Raw genomic sequence first — 18,097 nt, 5'->3', positions numbered from 1 at the left:
ACTGGATTACTGCAGGTAAAGCCATGTATTACTCCTCTAATACAAGCAATACTACAAATTAGTCACGTGTGTACTGTATTGGCCCAAATGAACTGACTTACTGAGGAAATTCCCCAACAGATGTTGCATAAGATTCCTGTAAACAGTAGAGACTCCAGTAAAAGGATGGGGTGTAACAATTATGCTAATTCTTTTTGTAGATTAGGCAATAGGAAAGTACCATCACTCTGCCAGCCTCCTTCTTCCTTTAGCAAGCACGGTGGATTACACAGATGAGTGAAAATGAAATTAAAAACAGGAACTTGATTATACTACTCCTCTCCTAACTTTATCTGGGCATTGTGCTGTGAAGATATAGTATAGTAAGCTGGTTCTTTTTTGCTGTAGCCTTGAAACTGGTAAGTTAAAAAGTCCACTTTTAACTTTTAACACCTTACTGGGTCTTGTAACATGTTTGTAACAGACTTTGCAATGGGATATAACCATTATTCCAGATATTAAAGTATCTTGTGGTTACTTGCACAACCAAACAAAACCTTGCATGCACTGCTGTGGTAGACAAACATTGCCGTTTTTGAAGAAGCATCTCAGTTCAGATACTTTCATTCTCATAGTCCTAATTTTCCTTTGAAATCTCTCCATAATGCTGTCTAACTGAAATTGATAGGGTATTATGTGAGCTTTCTATGTCAATAAATAAATACTTACAAACATCCCAAAACATAATGCATTTTCCCCTTAATGATTATGCCACACAAATGTAGCTCAGTAATGTGAATAAACAGTTTTTTCAACACTTTTGCAAAATTTTAATTTGAATCAAATATTAATTTTAAACGGGCGATATACACCTACTTCCACGAGTCCAGTATGTTAGTAATGTGATTAAACCTCATTCTCTTTCTCTTTAGCTGTGAAAATCAACGTGAATCTGAGAAAATGGCAGAAGGTAAGCTAATTAATCTGTTATATCCTACTATTTTTTAAAGGCTTTGTTGTTACCAAGATTATAGATTTTAATTTATCAAGTGATAGATAATTGGATAATTTTCAGCATCTTGAACTTTGAGCTGCAACTTTAACAATAAAATAGTACCTGAATTATGTTTCCATATACATTCATGTCCATGTCATGTCATGTCTTTCCATATACAAAAGTTTCACTATACAGTCTTGCAGTTTTTTAAAAATAATCGAGTAACTACATTAGTAACATTAAACCACAGAAAGTAGCAGCAGGAGACTGGTGGCAACAGTATCAGAATCCATAACACACAGTACAGAGCTAAGCAATAACTGAAACTAGCCAGGGTCATCCACTTCAGTGCAGAAACATGCAGAAGGGTGTGACAAAATCAATCTGGATTAGCAATTTAAAGAAAACACAAACGTCCAGAAGAACTAGGGAAAAAAAACTAAAGAAGTAGAGGAAAAATTAAGACAAAAAACAGCAAACCAAAACCAGAGCAGAGAAGCAGCAGCAAGCTTAGTTTAAAAATTATTTCTTTTACATTTTTATTAATAATACAGATACATAAACTTGACTTATTACCTTGTGTCCTGAATTGCAAAACAGCGAAGAATAATGTAAACCAATTGATTTGGGGCAAGAATCTCTGGTGAAATACAGAAAGACTTAAGCTAAATAGCGTCAGGAGGAAATAGAATCAGAAATAAAACCCAAGAAAAACAATTAGAGCACTATATACAGTGCCCTCCAGAATTATTGGCACTCTTGGTAAAGATGAGCAAGAAAGGCTATGAAAAAATGTTTTTGTTGTTTATCAGATTGATCTTACACTGAAAATATGAGATAAATCTAACCTTTCAGTGGGGTAAAATTATTCAAAGGAAAAAAAAATCCTTATAAAAAAACATTTTTCTCAAAAACACATACTGTGTGTCACAATTATTAGCACCCTTGCATTTAGTACTTTGTGCACCCTCCTTTTGCCAAGATAACAGCACTGAGTCGTCTCTTATAATGCTGGATGAAGTGGGAGAACACATATAAAGGGATCTCATCCCACAGGTTTTCAATGGGGTTTAGGTCTGGCGATGGTTTTGCCATTGCAAAAGCTTGATTCTGTGGTCAGTGAACCATTTCTGTGTGGATTTGGAGGTATGCTTTGGATCATTGTCCTGCTGGAAGATCCAACCATGACCCAGCCTTAGCCTCCTGGCTGAGGCAGACAGATTTTGATCTGAAATCTCCTGGTAGTTGATGGAGTCCATGATGCCATGTATCCTAACAAGATTCCCAGGGCCTTTGGAAGATAAACAGCCCTACAACATCACAGATCCACCACAATACTTCACAGTGGGGATTAGGTTCTTTTCTGCATAACCTTGACTCTTTTTATGCCAAACCCACCCCTGGTGTTTGTTTTCAACAAGCTCTATTTTTGTCTCATCTGACCATAGAACCCGGTTCCAATCAAAGTTCCAGTAATGTTTAGCGAACTCCAGGCGCTTACATTTGTGTTTTTGACAACCGCAGAGGCTTTCTTCTGGCAAGCCTTCCAAATAGTTGTTGGCATGGAGGTGGTGTCTGATTGTAGTTTTGGAGACTTGGTGACCCCAGGATGCAACCAACTCCTGCAATTGTCCAACTGTGATCCTTGGAGAAAGTTTTGCCTCTTGAACCATCTTCCTCACTGTGTGTGGGGAAAAATACACTTGCGTCCTCTTCCAGGCAGGTTCATCAGAGCTCCAGTTGTTTGAAACTCAGTCCTGGGTTTACCGCACTAACCGGGCGGAACGCTATCCCTCAGCGACTCCTCTATCTCGACCCGATCAACATTGTTTTGCGCACCAGGTGTCTCAAATCTGGTTTTACCATCTCAAGATGGCATAATACCGTTATGCCATCTCTTTCATTTTGTCATCTCTTTCACCAGGGGACCTTTCTGTAGCTTTGATTTTTTAGACTTTTGTCATTTGTATTTTGTCTTATGTTTACCATTAGTTTAATAAGATTTCATTTAGAATATTGTGTAGAGTTATTAGTATATGTTACAAAAAATATTATGTATGGAACAAGCTACTGGAGATGATACACTAGGTTCTTATTTAAAAAAAAATCATTTTAGCTGCCTAAAGGCAACAAAAACATCTATTCAGTCATTAGACCCTGTTTTCTCATGATTTATTTTGTATTCTCACCTGGCCATGTTTTTTTTTTATAGAATTTGATGTACCATGGAGAGATGTTGCCTGGGGAAAAGAGTAAGTAAAATGTGTATTGCTGCAAAGACATTATGAAAAGCCAAAAAATAGGCTATGACTGGTCTTATATTCAAGTACATAGGTAATTAATGCATTCATCCCTCTGTAATTTGCATGTAAATGCTTACAACTCATTGCTGAAGTCTGGAAAATTGCCCAGTATTACTAATTGTTACCTTAAGATTACTGCTTAATCAAAATAAAAATCAAAATACATAACTGCTGCATGTTTATGATAGTCAATTATCACCTAATTTAGTGCAGCAGTTAACAAGTCAAATACAGCTAACTGACCTAACCAACCAAAAAATAGTGATACATTTGCCTTCTGCACCAAACACAATACAAACTACAGTAAAATCTCTCTTTAAATAAATCTGGATGTTTCAAGATGAATGGGAAACCTTTCTCCCTATTCTAAAAATTCATTCATTAAATAGGAGAAGCTATTTTAACTTAGGGATTCTTTATACAGGAAATTAGAGTTTCATAAAAACAGAAGGGAAAGCTCTCTTAACAGGGTTCCAATACATAACTCAAATCTTGTCTTAGAGGCTGATTGGAACAAGGATCTCCCACCTCCACCGTCTCTTCTCTTCTGTCCTTCCCTTTCTCTGCTCTCTGCTCTCTGTCTATCGTCTACCTGCCTGTTTTTATCCACTTCTTCTTAGCTGTTGATGACTCTTAGTCATTTACTCAGACCGTAAAAATCCAAGGTAAACCAGATGATTCTTCTGATCAGTGTGTTTCAGGCTCTCTTCCACTCAGCAAACCCCCCATTTTCCTTTTTGATTTGAAGCTCTTAAGAACTACAAATGTTGACATAAGATAGGTGCTAATTATTGTCTCTAGAATCTTAAGACACTTCATTGGCTTTGTACAGTGAAAAAATGGTTTTAAAATGATGCATTGTAGCAAAGATTTGGAAATTGATAATTCATAAAGCAAAGGATGGCTATATATAGTTTCAAATGTATTTAATCAGTTGTTGATCAAGATATCCCGACAATATTGTTTTAAACAAAACACAGATTTCCATGGCATATGTTGATGATAATCACTACTTTTGATATTTGTTATTTTAAATAATTACAGCAAACTCAATGAACGTACGGTGAATTCACCATGACTGCTAATTGCACTTAAGGGTGATATTTATTAATTGCATATATGACCTTAATATGAAATAAATGTCAAGCTATAGCAAATAAGTTTAACATTCCTACTATATAACTTTAGTACACACAATTGTGTTTTACGAAATGCGGTCCCCTTTTATACCTAGAACAGCTTGAGATTCTGACCCAAGTGTTATAGATACTTTAATCTACATCTTGTATTTGAATTATTTTATATCACTAAACATTGAATATGCAGAGCTTCATCATAAAGGGTATCTATTGGCTGATCCTTGAATTAAGAACTCATTCTAGTAAAAAAATTGCTGGCAGCTAATATAAAATGTTTGGTATCAATAGGAATTACTAATCTTATGGTAAAGCTCTGCCATATCTGTTAGAGTGCACAACTGAAACATACATTTGTAACCCAAAGGAAGGTTTATTTTCTGACTGAACTGCTTTGCCTTCTGCTTCATGAAGCCTTATTTTCTTGACAGGGAGAAAGACAAGCTGCTACAGGAAATCAAGAACCTGAAGCCAACCAGTAATGAATCAAAAGAATTCAGAATTGTGCTCTATGGGCAAGTTGGTGCTGGGAAGTCCAGTTGCTTCAACACAATTAATTCTGTTTTCCAAGGACATATGACATCCCGAGCCTTAGCAGGCACTGGACTTCACAGTACTACTAAGTCGGTCAGTAGCATGAGTTTTCAACTTTAGTACTGTCAAAAGTGCTCAAACTTTCATTTCCATTTAAATATTTTCAGTGAGAAATAGAACACTCTATTAAATACTGAACTGTGATGTTAAACTTGACAGAACAATGTGCAGGTGTTATGGCTTCTCAAACTGGGCTTTTCATAAATGTGTGGTCATACACTTGGTTTTTGGTCATGGAACAACTACTGGCAAATTAAACTGCACTCTGCAGCTTCAAACCCAACTCCCAACACTCAGACTCATCCTCTCCACTGTTCATGGCGAAGGATTCATAGTCTATGGCCTAATTTTCTATAGAGTTTTAGGACACTTCCTCAGAGGACAATGCTATTTCTCTGGTTTCTGATTCCCAGATGCCACTAAGGGATGATTTCTTGATGTGCTGGAACATGCATCCACCACTCAATATCTGTCATGACTGCCAGGCAGTTAAGACCAACTCTTAAGCGATCTAATCAGCACCAGCAGCGGGTGATTATTAACAAACGCCGCCGCACGAGTTAACCCACCTGCACACGCTCCACCGTGCGGTACGCAGTGCTATTTATACCATCTTAACCTGCTTCCCGCTGCTCGGTATTGAGTCTACTCCTTGAGAGCTCTACCTGGCATTTTTCCCCTGTACCTCGTTTATTCTGGATGTTGGACTCCCCTTCTGCCTTTTCGACTTTGGACCACGCCTCTCGCCTCGGACTGTTTGCCACCTGTGTTCTCCCTGGAGACTGACTTACCTTACGCCTTTTGACCACGACCTTGCCTCTTGTTTTGGATTGTACACTTTCTACGCTCTTCCTGGTTGCCGTACACCCTTTTCCTTTAGACCATGTACTCGCTTATCATTTTGGATTGTTCGCCTGCTTCATCTACTACCCGTGCCTGCGTCTGCACAGGATCCTTGTATCTCCCCACCAGGGATTCCTAACAGAATACCGAGCCCAAGATGGGTCCTGCGGACGCACAAGCCTTTCGCTCACTTTTCAATCGCCATTCCCAAGCTCTCACCCAGCTTCAATCTTCACTACACATTCTCTCCAACCACGTCGCTAGCCTTCCGCCCTCCCCTGTCTCTTCGCCTCCAGCACCGACCACTGCTCCGATCCCCGTGACCCTGCCCACCACTCCCGTAACCTCACCGTTTGTTCTCCCGGAAAGATATGACGGCAACGCCGCGGGCTGTAGGGGTTTTATTGCGCAATGCTCCTTGGCTTTCCAGTTGCATCCTGAGCGTTTTTTTTCTCCCCGGGAGCAGATCGGTTTTGCCCTTTCCTTGCTTACCGGCAAGGCTCCGGACTGGGCAGCTGTGTTGCTTGCTAGGGGAGATTTTCAGTTTGCTGATTTCCTGCTTTTTGCTGACCGGCTCCAGGCACGTTTTTCTCCAGTCAACCCGGACCTGACTCGTCTCCGGCTCGCCTCGCTTCATCAGGGTGATGGATCTCTGAATGATTATGTGGCTGAATTCCAAGCCCTCGCCATGGAGTCTGACTGGAACCCTGGAGCCCTGATTTGCCTTTTTTCTAGGGGTCTCTCTGAAGAACTAAAGGACCACCTGGTGCTCTCGCCACTTCACAGCTGCTCTCTCGAGGCAGCGATCGCTCAGGTGGTTGAACTGGACACCCGCATCTGGCTGCGGAGAGCAGAGAGTCATGCTGGAAGCAGTCCTGGCCGTCCCGAAGGTACTACCCCCACGGTGCCCACTCTGCATCATGCACCCCTTTCCTCGGAGGAAAAGGAAAGGCGCCGTCGGGAGGGACTGTGTCTGTATTGTGTACACCTGATCACCTTCTCTCTGCTTGTCCCTTGAGACCCCCGTATCCCTCTTGAACCCTTCCGCAGCCTACTGTTAGAGTCAGTAGTGCTGTTTTTTCTCAAACCTCATCTGGGCCTTTATTCCCAGCTGAAATTTCTTGGACTGACTTACACCTTCCCCTTTTGGTTTTTGTTGGATCGGGGGCAGCAGGGAACTTTATAGACGCCACTTTTGCTAAGAAGTGGGATATTCCCCTGGCTCCGGTCTCGCCCCCGATCTGTATTCAAGCTCTGGATGGATCCCTGATTGCGCATGGACGGATTACCTGGCAGACCGTCCCTCTCTCTCTAACAGTTGGTGCCACTCAAGTTGAGAAAATTTCACTCTTTCTCCTGGACTCGCCTGCCTACCCGGTAGTCCTGGGTCTTCCCTGGCTCAAGAAGCACGATCCTCACATCTCCTGGGACAAGAATGAGCTCATTGCCTGGAGCCACGCCTGTCATGTCAACTGTTGTCATCAGCCGGTTAAGGTTGCTGCTGCAGTAACCTCTATGGAGGAGCACTCTACCATCCCGCCCCAATACAGGCATCTGAAACAAGCCCTTGATAAGGAGAAGGCTCTTTCCCTTCCATCTCACTGTACCTGCGACTTTGCTATTAGAGGTGCTCCCTGGAACCCTTCCACCCAAAGGACGGATCTACCCTCTCACTCAGGCAGAGAATGAGGCTTTGCAAGATTATATTAAGGAGGCTCTGGAGTCAGGATTCATTCGTCCCTCCTCTTCTCCAGCCTGTGTGGGTTTTTTCTTTATTGGGAAGAAGGACGGCTCCTTGCGGCCGTGTATTGATTACAAAGGACTGAACTCCATTACGGTCAAACATCGTTACCCCCTACCTTTAATTCCAGCCGCTTTGGAGTCCGTACGGGGAGACTCCATCTTCTCGAAATTAGATCTATGGGGGGCTTACAACCTAATCAGGATACGTGAAGGGGATGAGTGGAAGACGGTCTTTATGACCACCCATGGACATTATGAATATCAGGTGATGCCTTTTGGTCTTGTTAATGCCCCGGCGGTCTTCCAGTCATTCATGAATGACATCTTTAGGGACATTATTGGGAATTTTGTTTTGGTTTACCTGGATGATATCCTCATCTTTTCTGCCAACCCTAGAGATCATGTCCACCACGTCCAGAAGGTCCTGACGAGACTCATTGACAACAAACTCTACGCCAAGCTTGAGAAGTGCATTTCTCACGCCTCTAAGATTCACTTTCTGGGTTACATCATTTCCCCTCTTGGTGTAGAGATGGACTCTGCTAAGGTGGCGGCCATCAATGACTGGCCAGATCCACTGCTCTATTAAGGATCAGATCAGACGTGCCCTCAACGGAACTACAGTTCCTTTGTGCTGCCCCCCGGATAAGCTTTTTGTACCGGACAACTTGCGTTCTGCTGTCCTGCAATGGGGGCATGACTCCTGGTTTGCAGGCCATCCCGGGTGCAGACGCACTCTTGACCTACTCACCAGGGATTTCTGGTGGCCTTCCATGCGATCTGATGCTGCAGAGTACGTCCGAGCTTGCCTGGTCTGTGCCAGGATCAAGACTCCGCTTGCTAAGAAGACCGGTCTCCTTCACCCCCTTCTGATCCCACACCCCCCTTGGTCCCACATAGCTGTTGACTTCATTACGGACCTTCCTAACAGTCAAGGTCATACGGTAATCTTGGTGATCTCTGATCGTTTTTCCAAGGCAGCCCATTTCGTCCCCCTCCCAGCATTGCCCACAGCCCAGGAAATGGCGTCACTGTTTGTGCAACAGGTCTTTAGGATACATGGGTTGCCCGACGATGTGGTCTCAGACAGGGGACCTCAATTTGTCTCGGCCTTTTGGAAGGCGTTCTGCCAAGCTTTAGGGACCCATGTATCTCTGACTTCAGGTTATCATCCTGAGGCCACTGGTCAGGTGGAAAGGACCAACCAAAGCCTCCTTACCTTTTTGAGAGCCTTCACCTCCAACTCGCAGGATGACTGGTCATCGCTACTTCCCTGGGCAGAGTATGCCCATAATTCTCTTACCTCCTCCTCCACAGGTCTCTCTCCCTTCCTCTGTTCACTAGGTTATCAACCCACTCTCATCCCTGTCACCCCTCCGGACACAGCTGTGCCATCGGTGTGTCAATATATTTCCAAGCTGCGGAGGACCTGGAGAATGGTGAGGACAGCTCTCACCAAGTCAACCCAGTGCCAGGCCAAATTTGCAAACCGACACCGCAGACCAGCCCCCCGTTTTCGGAGAGGACAGTTTGTTTGGCTATCAACAAGGAACCTACCTCTACGCCTGCCTTCCAAGAAGCTCGGGCCTAGGTATATCGGCCCCTTCAGGATACTCTCCCGGATCACCCTGGTTACCTTCCGTCTTGCACTTCCCCCCACCCTCAAAATCCACCCGTCTTTCCACGTCTCCCTCCTGAAACCCTTCTATCGCTCACCTCTTGCGGCTCCCCAACGTCGCCCGCCACCCCCGCGTCGCATTCAGGGGCACCAGGTGTATACAGTCCACAAGATCCTCGACTCTAGATGGAACCGCGGTACCCTTCAGTATCTGGCCTACTGGGAGGGTTATGGCCCCGAAGAAAGATCTTGGGTTCCGGAGAAGGATATTTTGGACCCTACGCTAATCAGAGACTTCCACAGGGACTATCCCAATTGGCCGTCTCGGGCGTCGGGAGCCGCCCATGAAGGGGGGGGTACTGTCAAGACCGCCAGGCAGTTAAGACCAACTCTTAAGCGATCTAATCAGCACCAGCAGCGGGTGATTATTAACAAATGCCACCGCACGAGTTAACCCACCTGCACACGCTCCACCGTGCGGTACGAAGTGCTATTTATACCATCTTAACCTGCTTCCCGCTGCTCGGTATTGAGTCTACTCCTTGAGAGCTCTACCCGGCGTTTTTCCCCCGTACCTCGTTTATTCTGGATATTGGACTCCCCTTCTGCCTTTTCGACTCTGGACCTCGCCTCTCGCCTCGGACTGTTTGCCACCTGTGTTCTCCCTGGATTACGACTTACCTTACGCCTTTTGACCATGACCTTGCCTCTTGTTTTGGATTGTACGCTTTCTACGCTCTTCCCGGTTGCCGTACACCCTTTTCCTTTAGACCACGTACTCGCTTATCATTTTGGATTGTTTGCCTGCTTCATCTACTACCCGTGCCTGTGTCTGCACAGGATCCTTGTATCTCCCCACCAGGGATTCCTAACAATATCTGAATGAACTACATAGATATGCATCTTCACTTAATCACCCTATTTATGCTTACTGAACTGAATTCAGTTTGCCCTTAGCTGTTCTAAGAACCTTGAAGCGTTTTCAAAGGTCCTTCAGTTTGGGACACAAACCAAGAAGAGGATCCTTTTAAAGTAAGGAGATAATTTTTTCAGAGGTAAAAACATAGACATTAATTTTTAAGCTTTTAAAAACTAGAATTTTTCAAGACATTATATAGCAATTACAAAGAAGCATTCTGCTGCCTTTAATTTTATCCACTCAAGTTAAGTTCAAGTCAAGTTCAAGTGTATTGTCATTATACTCATACAGGTATATGGTATAACGAAATGTTATTTAGCTAGCTCTCAGATGACAAGTAATGCAAAAAAAACAACAATACAATTGTATAATAAAAGAAAGACAGAGACAACAGGCAGTGTGCAAAACAACAACAGGCAATGTGCAAAACAACAAAAGATAACAGGTAATGTGCAAAACAACATCAGGTGTGCAAAAACATGCATCAACAGAATGAAATAAAGGATAGAAAATTATGGGGAGTGAGCTTTTTGACATGTAAGGTAGAGGTAGATTTCAATGTGTGTTTGAGTTTTTGGTAAGAAAGAAGGCACTGTGAGGTTCAGATCGTAGGTGAGAGAGGCTGGGAGTTTAATAGTTTAATGCTCTGGTACCATTTTCCAGATGGTAGAGGGTCATACAGTCTGTAGCTGGGGTGTGTGGGGTCTTTGATGATGCTTTGAGCTTTCCTCAAACACCGTCTGTCATAAATGTCCTGTATGGATGGGAGGGCAACCCCAGTGATGGACTGGGCAGTTGTCACCACCCGCTGTAGGGCTTTGCGGTCATCAGTACTGCAGTTGCCATACCACACTGTGATGCAACCTGTCAGTGTGCTTTCTGTAGTGCATCTGTAAAAGTTAGTGAGGATCTGGGGACATATCTTAGCCTTCTTCAACCGTCTTAGAAAGTACAGGCGCTGTTGGGCTTTCTTGATCAGACAGGTGGCGTTGAGAGACCATGTGAGGTCCTCAGTGATATGGACTCCAAGGAATTTGAAGTTACTGACCCCTTCCACTTCAGTCCTGTTGATGTGGATAGGGGCATGTCCGTTTTGCAGTTTCCTGAAATCAACAATCAGCTCCTTGGTTTTGCTGACATTGAGGGTGAGGTTGTTGTCTTCACACGACTTTGTAAGGAGATTGACCTTCTCCCTGTAGGCCCTCTCATCATTGTCTGTGATCAGACCTACAACTGTGGTGTCATCGGCAAACTTGATGATGCAGTTGGTGTTGTGTTTGGCCTTGCAATCGTTGGTGTAAAGGGAGTTGAGTAATGGACTAAGCACACACCCCTGGGGGACCCCAGTGTTCAGAGTTAGTGTGCCAGAGGTGTGGTTTCCAAGCCTGACAGCCTGAGGTCTGCCTGTCAGAAAGTTTCAAATCCATTTGCAGAGGGTGGTGTTGAGACCCAGTGCACTGAGTTTCTTGACTAGTTTCTCTGAAATGATAGTGTTAAAAGCTGAGCTGAAGTCGATGAGTAGTAGTCTTGCATATGTGTTCTTTTTATCCAGATGGGATAGGGCAGTGTGTATGGCAATGGAGATTGCGTCATCTGTGGATCTGTTGGGCCGGTAGGCAAATTGGTACGGGTCCAGTGTGTTTGGAATGGCGTCCTTAATGTGCTTCATGATCAGCCTCTCGAAGCATTTCATGATGACAAGTGTTAGTGCCACCGGTCAGTACCACATGTCACTGTGGTATTCTTCGGTATTGGGATGATGGTGGTTGTCTTGAAGCAGGTGGGGACTATGGCTTGGGCCAGAGACATGTTAAAAATGTCTGTGAATACACCTACCAGTTGATTGGTGCAGGCTCTGAGGACGCGACTGGGTATGCCGTCGGGTCCTGCAGCCTTGCGTGTGTTCACTTTTAGCAGAGATCTCCTCATCTCATCTGCAGACAGTGAGAGCACCTGGTCAGCTGCGGAGGGTGCAGCTCTGTTGACTGGTTCTGTGTTGCTGGCTTCAAACCGAGCATAGAAGGTGTTGAGCTCGTTAGGCAGGGAGGCATCATGGGCAGATGCACAGATGTTCTTCCTCTTGTAGTCTGTGAGGGTATGTATACCTTGCCACATGCACCTTGGGTCATTAGTGGTGAAGTGTTCCTCTAATTCCTGTTTGAGTGTGTTTTTTGCATGTTTAATACTATTGTTTAGATTGATCTTGGCTGAACTTAGTTCTGATTTATTGCCCGATTTGAATGCTGCATCCCTTGCTTTGATTAGGATGTGAACCTCACTGTTCATCCATGGTTTCTGGTTAGGAAAAGTTCTTATTTCTTTTGTGAGTGTAACATCGTCAGCACATTTCCTGATGTAGCTAGTGACTGACGATGCATATTCCTGTATGTCAGTGTATGATCCCTGTGTGGCTGCCTCTTTAAACACATCCCAGTTGGTGCATTCAAAACAGTCCTGCAGGACTGATTCAGCTCCTTCAGGCCATACTTTCATCGTTCTGACCACTGGTTTCACTCGCCCGTGCAGCTGTCTGTATGCCGGGAGGAGAAACAGAGTGATATGGTCTGAGTTTCCATAGTGGGGGAGAGGTACGGCCTTGTAAACATTCTGAATCTTGGTGTAAACGTGGTCCAGAGTGTTTTCTCCTCTCGTTGGGAAGGAGACATGCTGATGGTATTTCAAGAGAAATGCACAAATAAGTTGAGAAATTTTATGCCATGTCTTAAGTGATGTGAGTCATGAGACAAATTTCTAATGTAAAAATCAATTTGTCAAAATCCAGATTCCAAGAGCTGATATAAATCCCTTATTTATCTAATTATTATCTAATACACCATGTGGCTAGTATTAGTGGGTGCTGTGTGAGCCACCTGAAATAATCATATCAGCAAAACAGTTTTTCACAGCTCTTCGGGTGGTCTTCTTCAGTTAAAGAAATATAAAATCTTCTGGACTGTGGCCCACCAGGACTGAAAATGGGTATCCCTGCTTAATGTGTTGACTACTTTCACTATTTCAAACATAAATTAAGTGTTTATTACTGCTGTGTCCTCCACTACAAGCCATTACAGCTGTATATCTACAACAAATTGAGAGAAAGGGGCTCAAAGTCATATCTCACATTATTGAAGCTCTTCAGTTTTGCTTGACATAGCTGATCCCAAAGTTACTAGCTGTACTAGACTATTATCTAACATTTGGAGAATCTGTTTCTAGATCAGTTCTTAGGGATAAGACAAGGTGAAATCAATTGTTGGTGTGTAGTTCTTTTGCTAGGAATGCTTTGGAATGCTTGGTCAAGCCCTCCATCAACATAGTGCTGGTCTTTGATGCTGTACCTTTACAACTACAACTACAAGATAATTGTCTATACTTAAGTTCTCTAACAGATGGCACACATAATTGAAACTCTTCCCCAATAATTTATTTCTACAATGCAATCAATCCTTAGAACACTCCCTATATGATCCCTGTAACCCCACACAAAGTATAACCCTGTTCACACAAAGACATGCTTCATTCTGCTACTGACAGTTTGCTTAGAATCTCAAAGACATTGGGTAAAAGCACCGATACAAACAATGGCATTAGATTTGGACCTGATGAAGTAGGAAGTATGCAAAATGAAGTAGAAAGTATGCAGACTCTAGTCTCTGATGTGTTCCATTGGTCTGTCCACTGACAATTTTCTGTATTTCAAATTATAACACTAATAATAAATGCATGTTATATTCTTATGATATATACACGTCAGTTAACTCAGGTGGTTAAGTCAATGTAAATTAATAATCTTTTTTTATGTTTTTTTGGAAACATTTCTTAAAAATGATCAAAATCCTTAAGTGCAGATATTTTTTCTTTTAATAATTAGTATACAGCTTACCGTATACGGGAAAGAGCAACTGGCACTTGGCTCCCTTTTGCTCTCTGTGATGTTATGGGTACGGAAGATCAAGAAGGGAAAGGGACACATCCAAAAGATATCATCAATGCAGTGAAAGGCCATGTGTCTGAGAAATACAAGGTAACATTCATACTGTGTCACTTTTCTACAGCACCAGAGATGCTTTTCCATTGGTTATCCAGTACTAACCAGCTTGAACTATGAACTATACTCCTCAAAATACCTTTAGAAGACTTAAGTGTTGCTACAGCCTGGGGATTGTTAAAGAGTAGAGCCAAACCATTGCTTTCCTTATTATTTATATAAACAATTTATTATTTTAATTATTTTTCTAAATAGCTATGTTGTAATATTGAAGAGAAAATATATTTTGCCTCCAGCTTAGTATTTAGTACTGCACTTAGTAGAGCACATTAGTATTTCTGCCTCACTTAATTTTTTCCTCAACATCGAGTTCAGCCCCGGGTGCTCTCCAGCCTGGACTAGACAGGCATCTCATAAGTCTGTAAAGTTGACAAAAACAGCTCAGAGCTGCAGATGAAAAAGAGTGGTTGGACATATTACAGATTGTTTGCTATTTGTTTGTTTTGATATTTATTGTAAGTTATTATGACAAATAACTTTACAATACAATAAACTTTATGCTACTCTTTATATTAAAAGAAGCCTTGTGTTCTCAATTGTTAATTTCCACATCTCTCTCTCTTTCCACAAGTTCAATCCGGTATCTCCCCTCTCAGAAGATTCTCCATTTTTCAATAAGAGCCCAACACTTAATGACAAGGCTCACTGCTTTGTCTACATTGTGTCTGCAGATCAAGTGAGCCTCTTGACTGGTGGCATTGTGGACAAAATAAAGACAGTCAAATCTGAGGTCACTGATTTAGGTAAGAGAATCCTCAACGGTGAGACATTAAAAAGATGTTGTTCTTTTTAGAAAGATATATTTTCATAGTTTATTAAAAGCAACATTCAGAGAAGATTCAAAATCTTATTTGTATTTTACAGAGAAATTAAATTAAAAAATGCAAGGTTTTTAAAAAACCCTAGCTCCATGGAATCGTGCATATAGAGCAGGAATTTAAGAACGTATAATCCAGAGGAGGTTATAATCCACTTTCACATACAGTAATTCATAATTTAACATAAACTGATGGGTTGTCTTTGTTAGTGCCTACGAGGATTATAGCTACTCGTATCAGGTTCCCTCTTATTCTTCTCATTTCAAGACTATGAAGGTTTAGTTCCTTCAGTCTGTCAGTGTTAAGTGGAAAGCTTAACTGTAATATAATAAATATTTTTTGCACAGGAGTTCCACAGGTGGTGCTGTTAACAAAAGTGGATTTAGCCTGCCCAGTGGTTAAAGGTGATCTCAAAAATGTGTACAAGAGCAAATACATCAAAGAACTGGTGAGTTTAGATAATGAAGATGATAAAAAATAAAAATAAAAATTACCTTTTTTGTACATTTGGATGCTAGTAGCCTGCACACTGGAGGGTTATCTTGCTTTTTTTAAAACAATCCACACTCTTTTAGTCCACTTCAACAATAAGACATTCTCCACAACAATAAGACATCTTCTACCGTATGTGTTCAGAAGTGACCTCCAAATGTTTCTCATCAACCTTACAGTGCCAGTCATAATTAGCTCTTTGTAATAACATCTGAAGAGTGATAGCTGACTCCCATATTTATCAAATATTGAGTATAAGAGAATAAAATAAGGTTTGTTCCCATTTGTAAGAAATATATCCTCTTAACGAAAGAACCAGGAATAAGATCTGGGAGAAGCCTGTATGCAGCCCATGTCAGTTATGCTCTTATTGTGAGTTGATCCTCTTAATGAGAACCCTCACTATTTTCTTTATTAAACAGTGTTCCAGAATTAGACATTAATGTTCAAAAATAATAAAAAACATTCTAAGAGATTCTTCAAAAGTACTGTTCCACAGCACATCAGAAATACTACAGATAAACAGTAGGTGTACTTTCCCCAAATCCTCTAATAATTTCAAGTATTCTTATAAAATGGACTAAGAGCTTTAGAACAGTTAATTGTGATATTACATACCATTTCCAGGTAAAACAAATTGTTTAACAGATTTAACAGACATTTCTCTTACCTTTCTATTTCTAATAAACATATATTTATTTCAGATGGAGAAGTGCAGTCAGATAATTGGTATTCCTGCCAATTGTATCCTCCCTGTTAAGAACTACCATGAGGAAACCACCCTTAATGACGATGTTGATGTCCTAATCCTGACTGCCCTGCTGCAGATACTCAGATTTGCTGATGACTATTTTGAGAATTTGTGTTGCTGAAGCAGAAATTATTTTTTTGTTTGTATATGCTATCTTATGTAATGCTTCTTTTTACATATGGAATAAGTAATCTGTGAAAACAATATCTCATATTAAAATTGAATGTTCAAACAATAAATGGAGTGAAGACACCCGAAGAATGCTCCACGGTCAAAACATTGTGTTTTTCAGCTTCTTAGATTGCAGTTTTGATTCCCTCAAATGTTTTAAATTTGAGTTTTGTATTTTATTATATAAGTAAGTTGTAACAAGATGTCCTTGAAACCTGGAAAATGTAGAGTTCTCCCGCAATATGAGTCCTGGCCTTTTAGCTCAACAGAAGTCACTGTAGTCTGGGGAGTGTCAGTAGTGTCGTAGTGTATCCACTGTTTGTATTCTGGGGCATTGGTTTGAGCATTCAGACTGAGTAAACACTTCAGTAGTATGTAATAAGATTCCTGGTTCTAAATAATGAGCTTTTTTAGAGTTACTCACCTAGCTGAGGAGAACAATAACTCATTCATAAATATGGAGCTGTCAGAACACCTTAAATGAGGAATGAGCCAGTGTCATGATCGCTAACCCCTCCTCTTAAGGGAGCTCCAGCCCTTCCTCGTTCCCTCCCATTGTCTGCACCTGTTCCCTATTCCTGTTCCCCCTTAAAAGCCAGACGCGGACCTCACTCCTGGTTCCTCATTGATTTCCACATCATGAGAGCCCGGGGTCTTGCTGCGTCTGGCTCCGTTATGCTTTTAACTTTCTGTTCCTAGTTCCTGGTTTCCCTCGCCAGTTCCGACCAGGTTCCTGTTCCCCCCCACCTCAGGATGGATCGCCTGGCTATGGACTTCAGCCCTTGTTTCTGATTTCCCGTTTGGATTTCCTACATGGATTGTTCGCCTGGATTCACTTCCCCTGGACACCTGCACTGCATGGACACGCCCCCCGTCTCCAGACCCTTTTCCTGCATGACCATTTTTCCCCTTGTGTCTTCACTATTCTGGATCGTGTCGTCTGCATAGGGCCCGGAGAGAACTGTTCGTGACAGCCAGGGTGCAAGATGTACAAAGGAGAAAACAAAAAGCACAAGAAACCTCCTCTGGAACCATTGTTTTAAACTCCATTTACAGCAGCAACTTGACCTTTCCTTATTGTTTATGTACTGACCAAGCTGAGTTTCACTTCTAAGATCTGGGTCTGACCCATGTGGCCACGGTATCCTGCAGCTGTGAGATCTGCTCTTAATGCAACATTGTACTGTATATTGTAAAATACAGCAGTCAAAGTACATTGCAGTAAAAATTTAATCAAAATTATGTGAAATAATAAAATTAATTAAATTTAAAAAGAGCTTATAACTTGAAGATGGCTAAACAATGTATGTACAAGATTATCATCTTAAACCTGTTTTTGAAAATAGATAGTAGTTCAGGTGGGTAGCTGCGTCAGCATGCGTAGGCTGCAAAGGAACAAGTAATAGGTTTATTCCATGCTGAAAAAAAGAAGAAAGAGAACACGTTTCGGCCATGGAGCCTTCTTCAGAAGAGTCTTCTTCTTTATCATCATAAAGAGTATTAATGAGATACTGCCGCTCAGGGAATATGAAGGTTAAAAGGTTGAGGTCATTGAAACTCTCCATCAGCAGTGGAAATTTGTAAACCTCCCTCTCTGCTGATGAGCTCTGGAGCTTCACAAAACAAACAAAAAAGGTTTACAAAGTATTAAGATTAAACAGTGCACCTGTCTAATTCCAGCCTTT

At 41.9% G+C, this 18,097-nt stretch overlaps 1 protein-coding gene across 3 annotated transcripts; it reads left to right on the top strand.

The window, feature by feature from the left end:
- Positions 1-267: 267 nt before the first annotated feature.
- LOC148823634 (interferon-induced protein 44-like) lies at positions 268-17,686 on the top strand. Of its 3 annotated transcripts, XM_088928188.1 has the most exons (8): positions 268-398; positions 912-949; positions 3,189-3,228; positions 4,847-5,042; positions 14,004-14,156; positions 14,752-14,923; positions 15,346-15,446; positions 16,195-17,686. In XM_088928188.1, exons 2-8 carry the CDS (start codon positions 940-942, stop codon positions 16,360-16,362), a joined length of 840 nt encoding a protein of 279 aa, XP_088784314.1. In that variant the 5' UTR covers positions 268-398; positions 912-939; the 3' UTR covers positions 16,363-17,686. The 3 variants fall into 3 exon arrangements, with proteins under 3 accessions (XP_088784314.1, XP_088784315.1, XP_088784316.1); XM_088928189.1 differs by lacking the exon at positions 14,004-14,156 and having other exon boundaries at positions 269-398; positions 16,195-16,499; XM_088928190.1 differs by lacking the exon at positions 15,346-15,446 and having other exon boundaries at positions 269-398; positions 16,195-16,359.
- Positions 17,687-18,097: the final 411 nt, after the last annotated feature.

The sequence above is a fragment of the Atractosteus spatula genome, chromosome 11 (genome assembly GCF_055471065.1).
Source record: "Atractosteus spatula isolate fAtrSpa1 chromosome 11, fAtrSpa1.hap1, whole genome shotgun sequence".
In the NCBI taxonomy this organism is placed as follows: Eukaryota; Metazoa; Chordata; class Actinopteri; order Semionotiformes; family Lepisosteidae; genus Atractosteus; species Atractosteus spatula.
The sequence above is the reverse complement of the archived record's forward strand: the minus strand, read 5'-3'. Positions and strand labels throughout refer to the sequence as shown.

Excerpts from the sequence above, each read along its gene's own strand:
- LOC148823634 (XM_088928188.1), top strand. Across the intron at positions 5,043-14,003 it reads TTCACAGTACTACTAAGTCG|TATACAGCTTACCGTATACG; the intron begins GTCAGTAGCATG and ends TTTAATAATTAG. Across the intron at positions 14,157-14,751 it reads ATGTGTCTGAGAAATACAAG|TTCAATCCGGTATCTCCCCT; the intron begins GTAACATTCATA and ends TCTTTCCACAAG.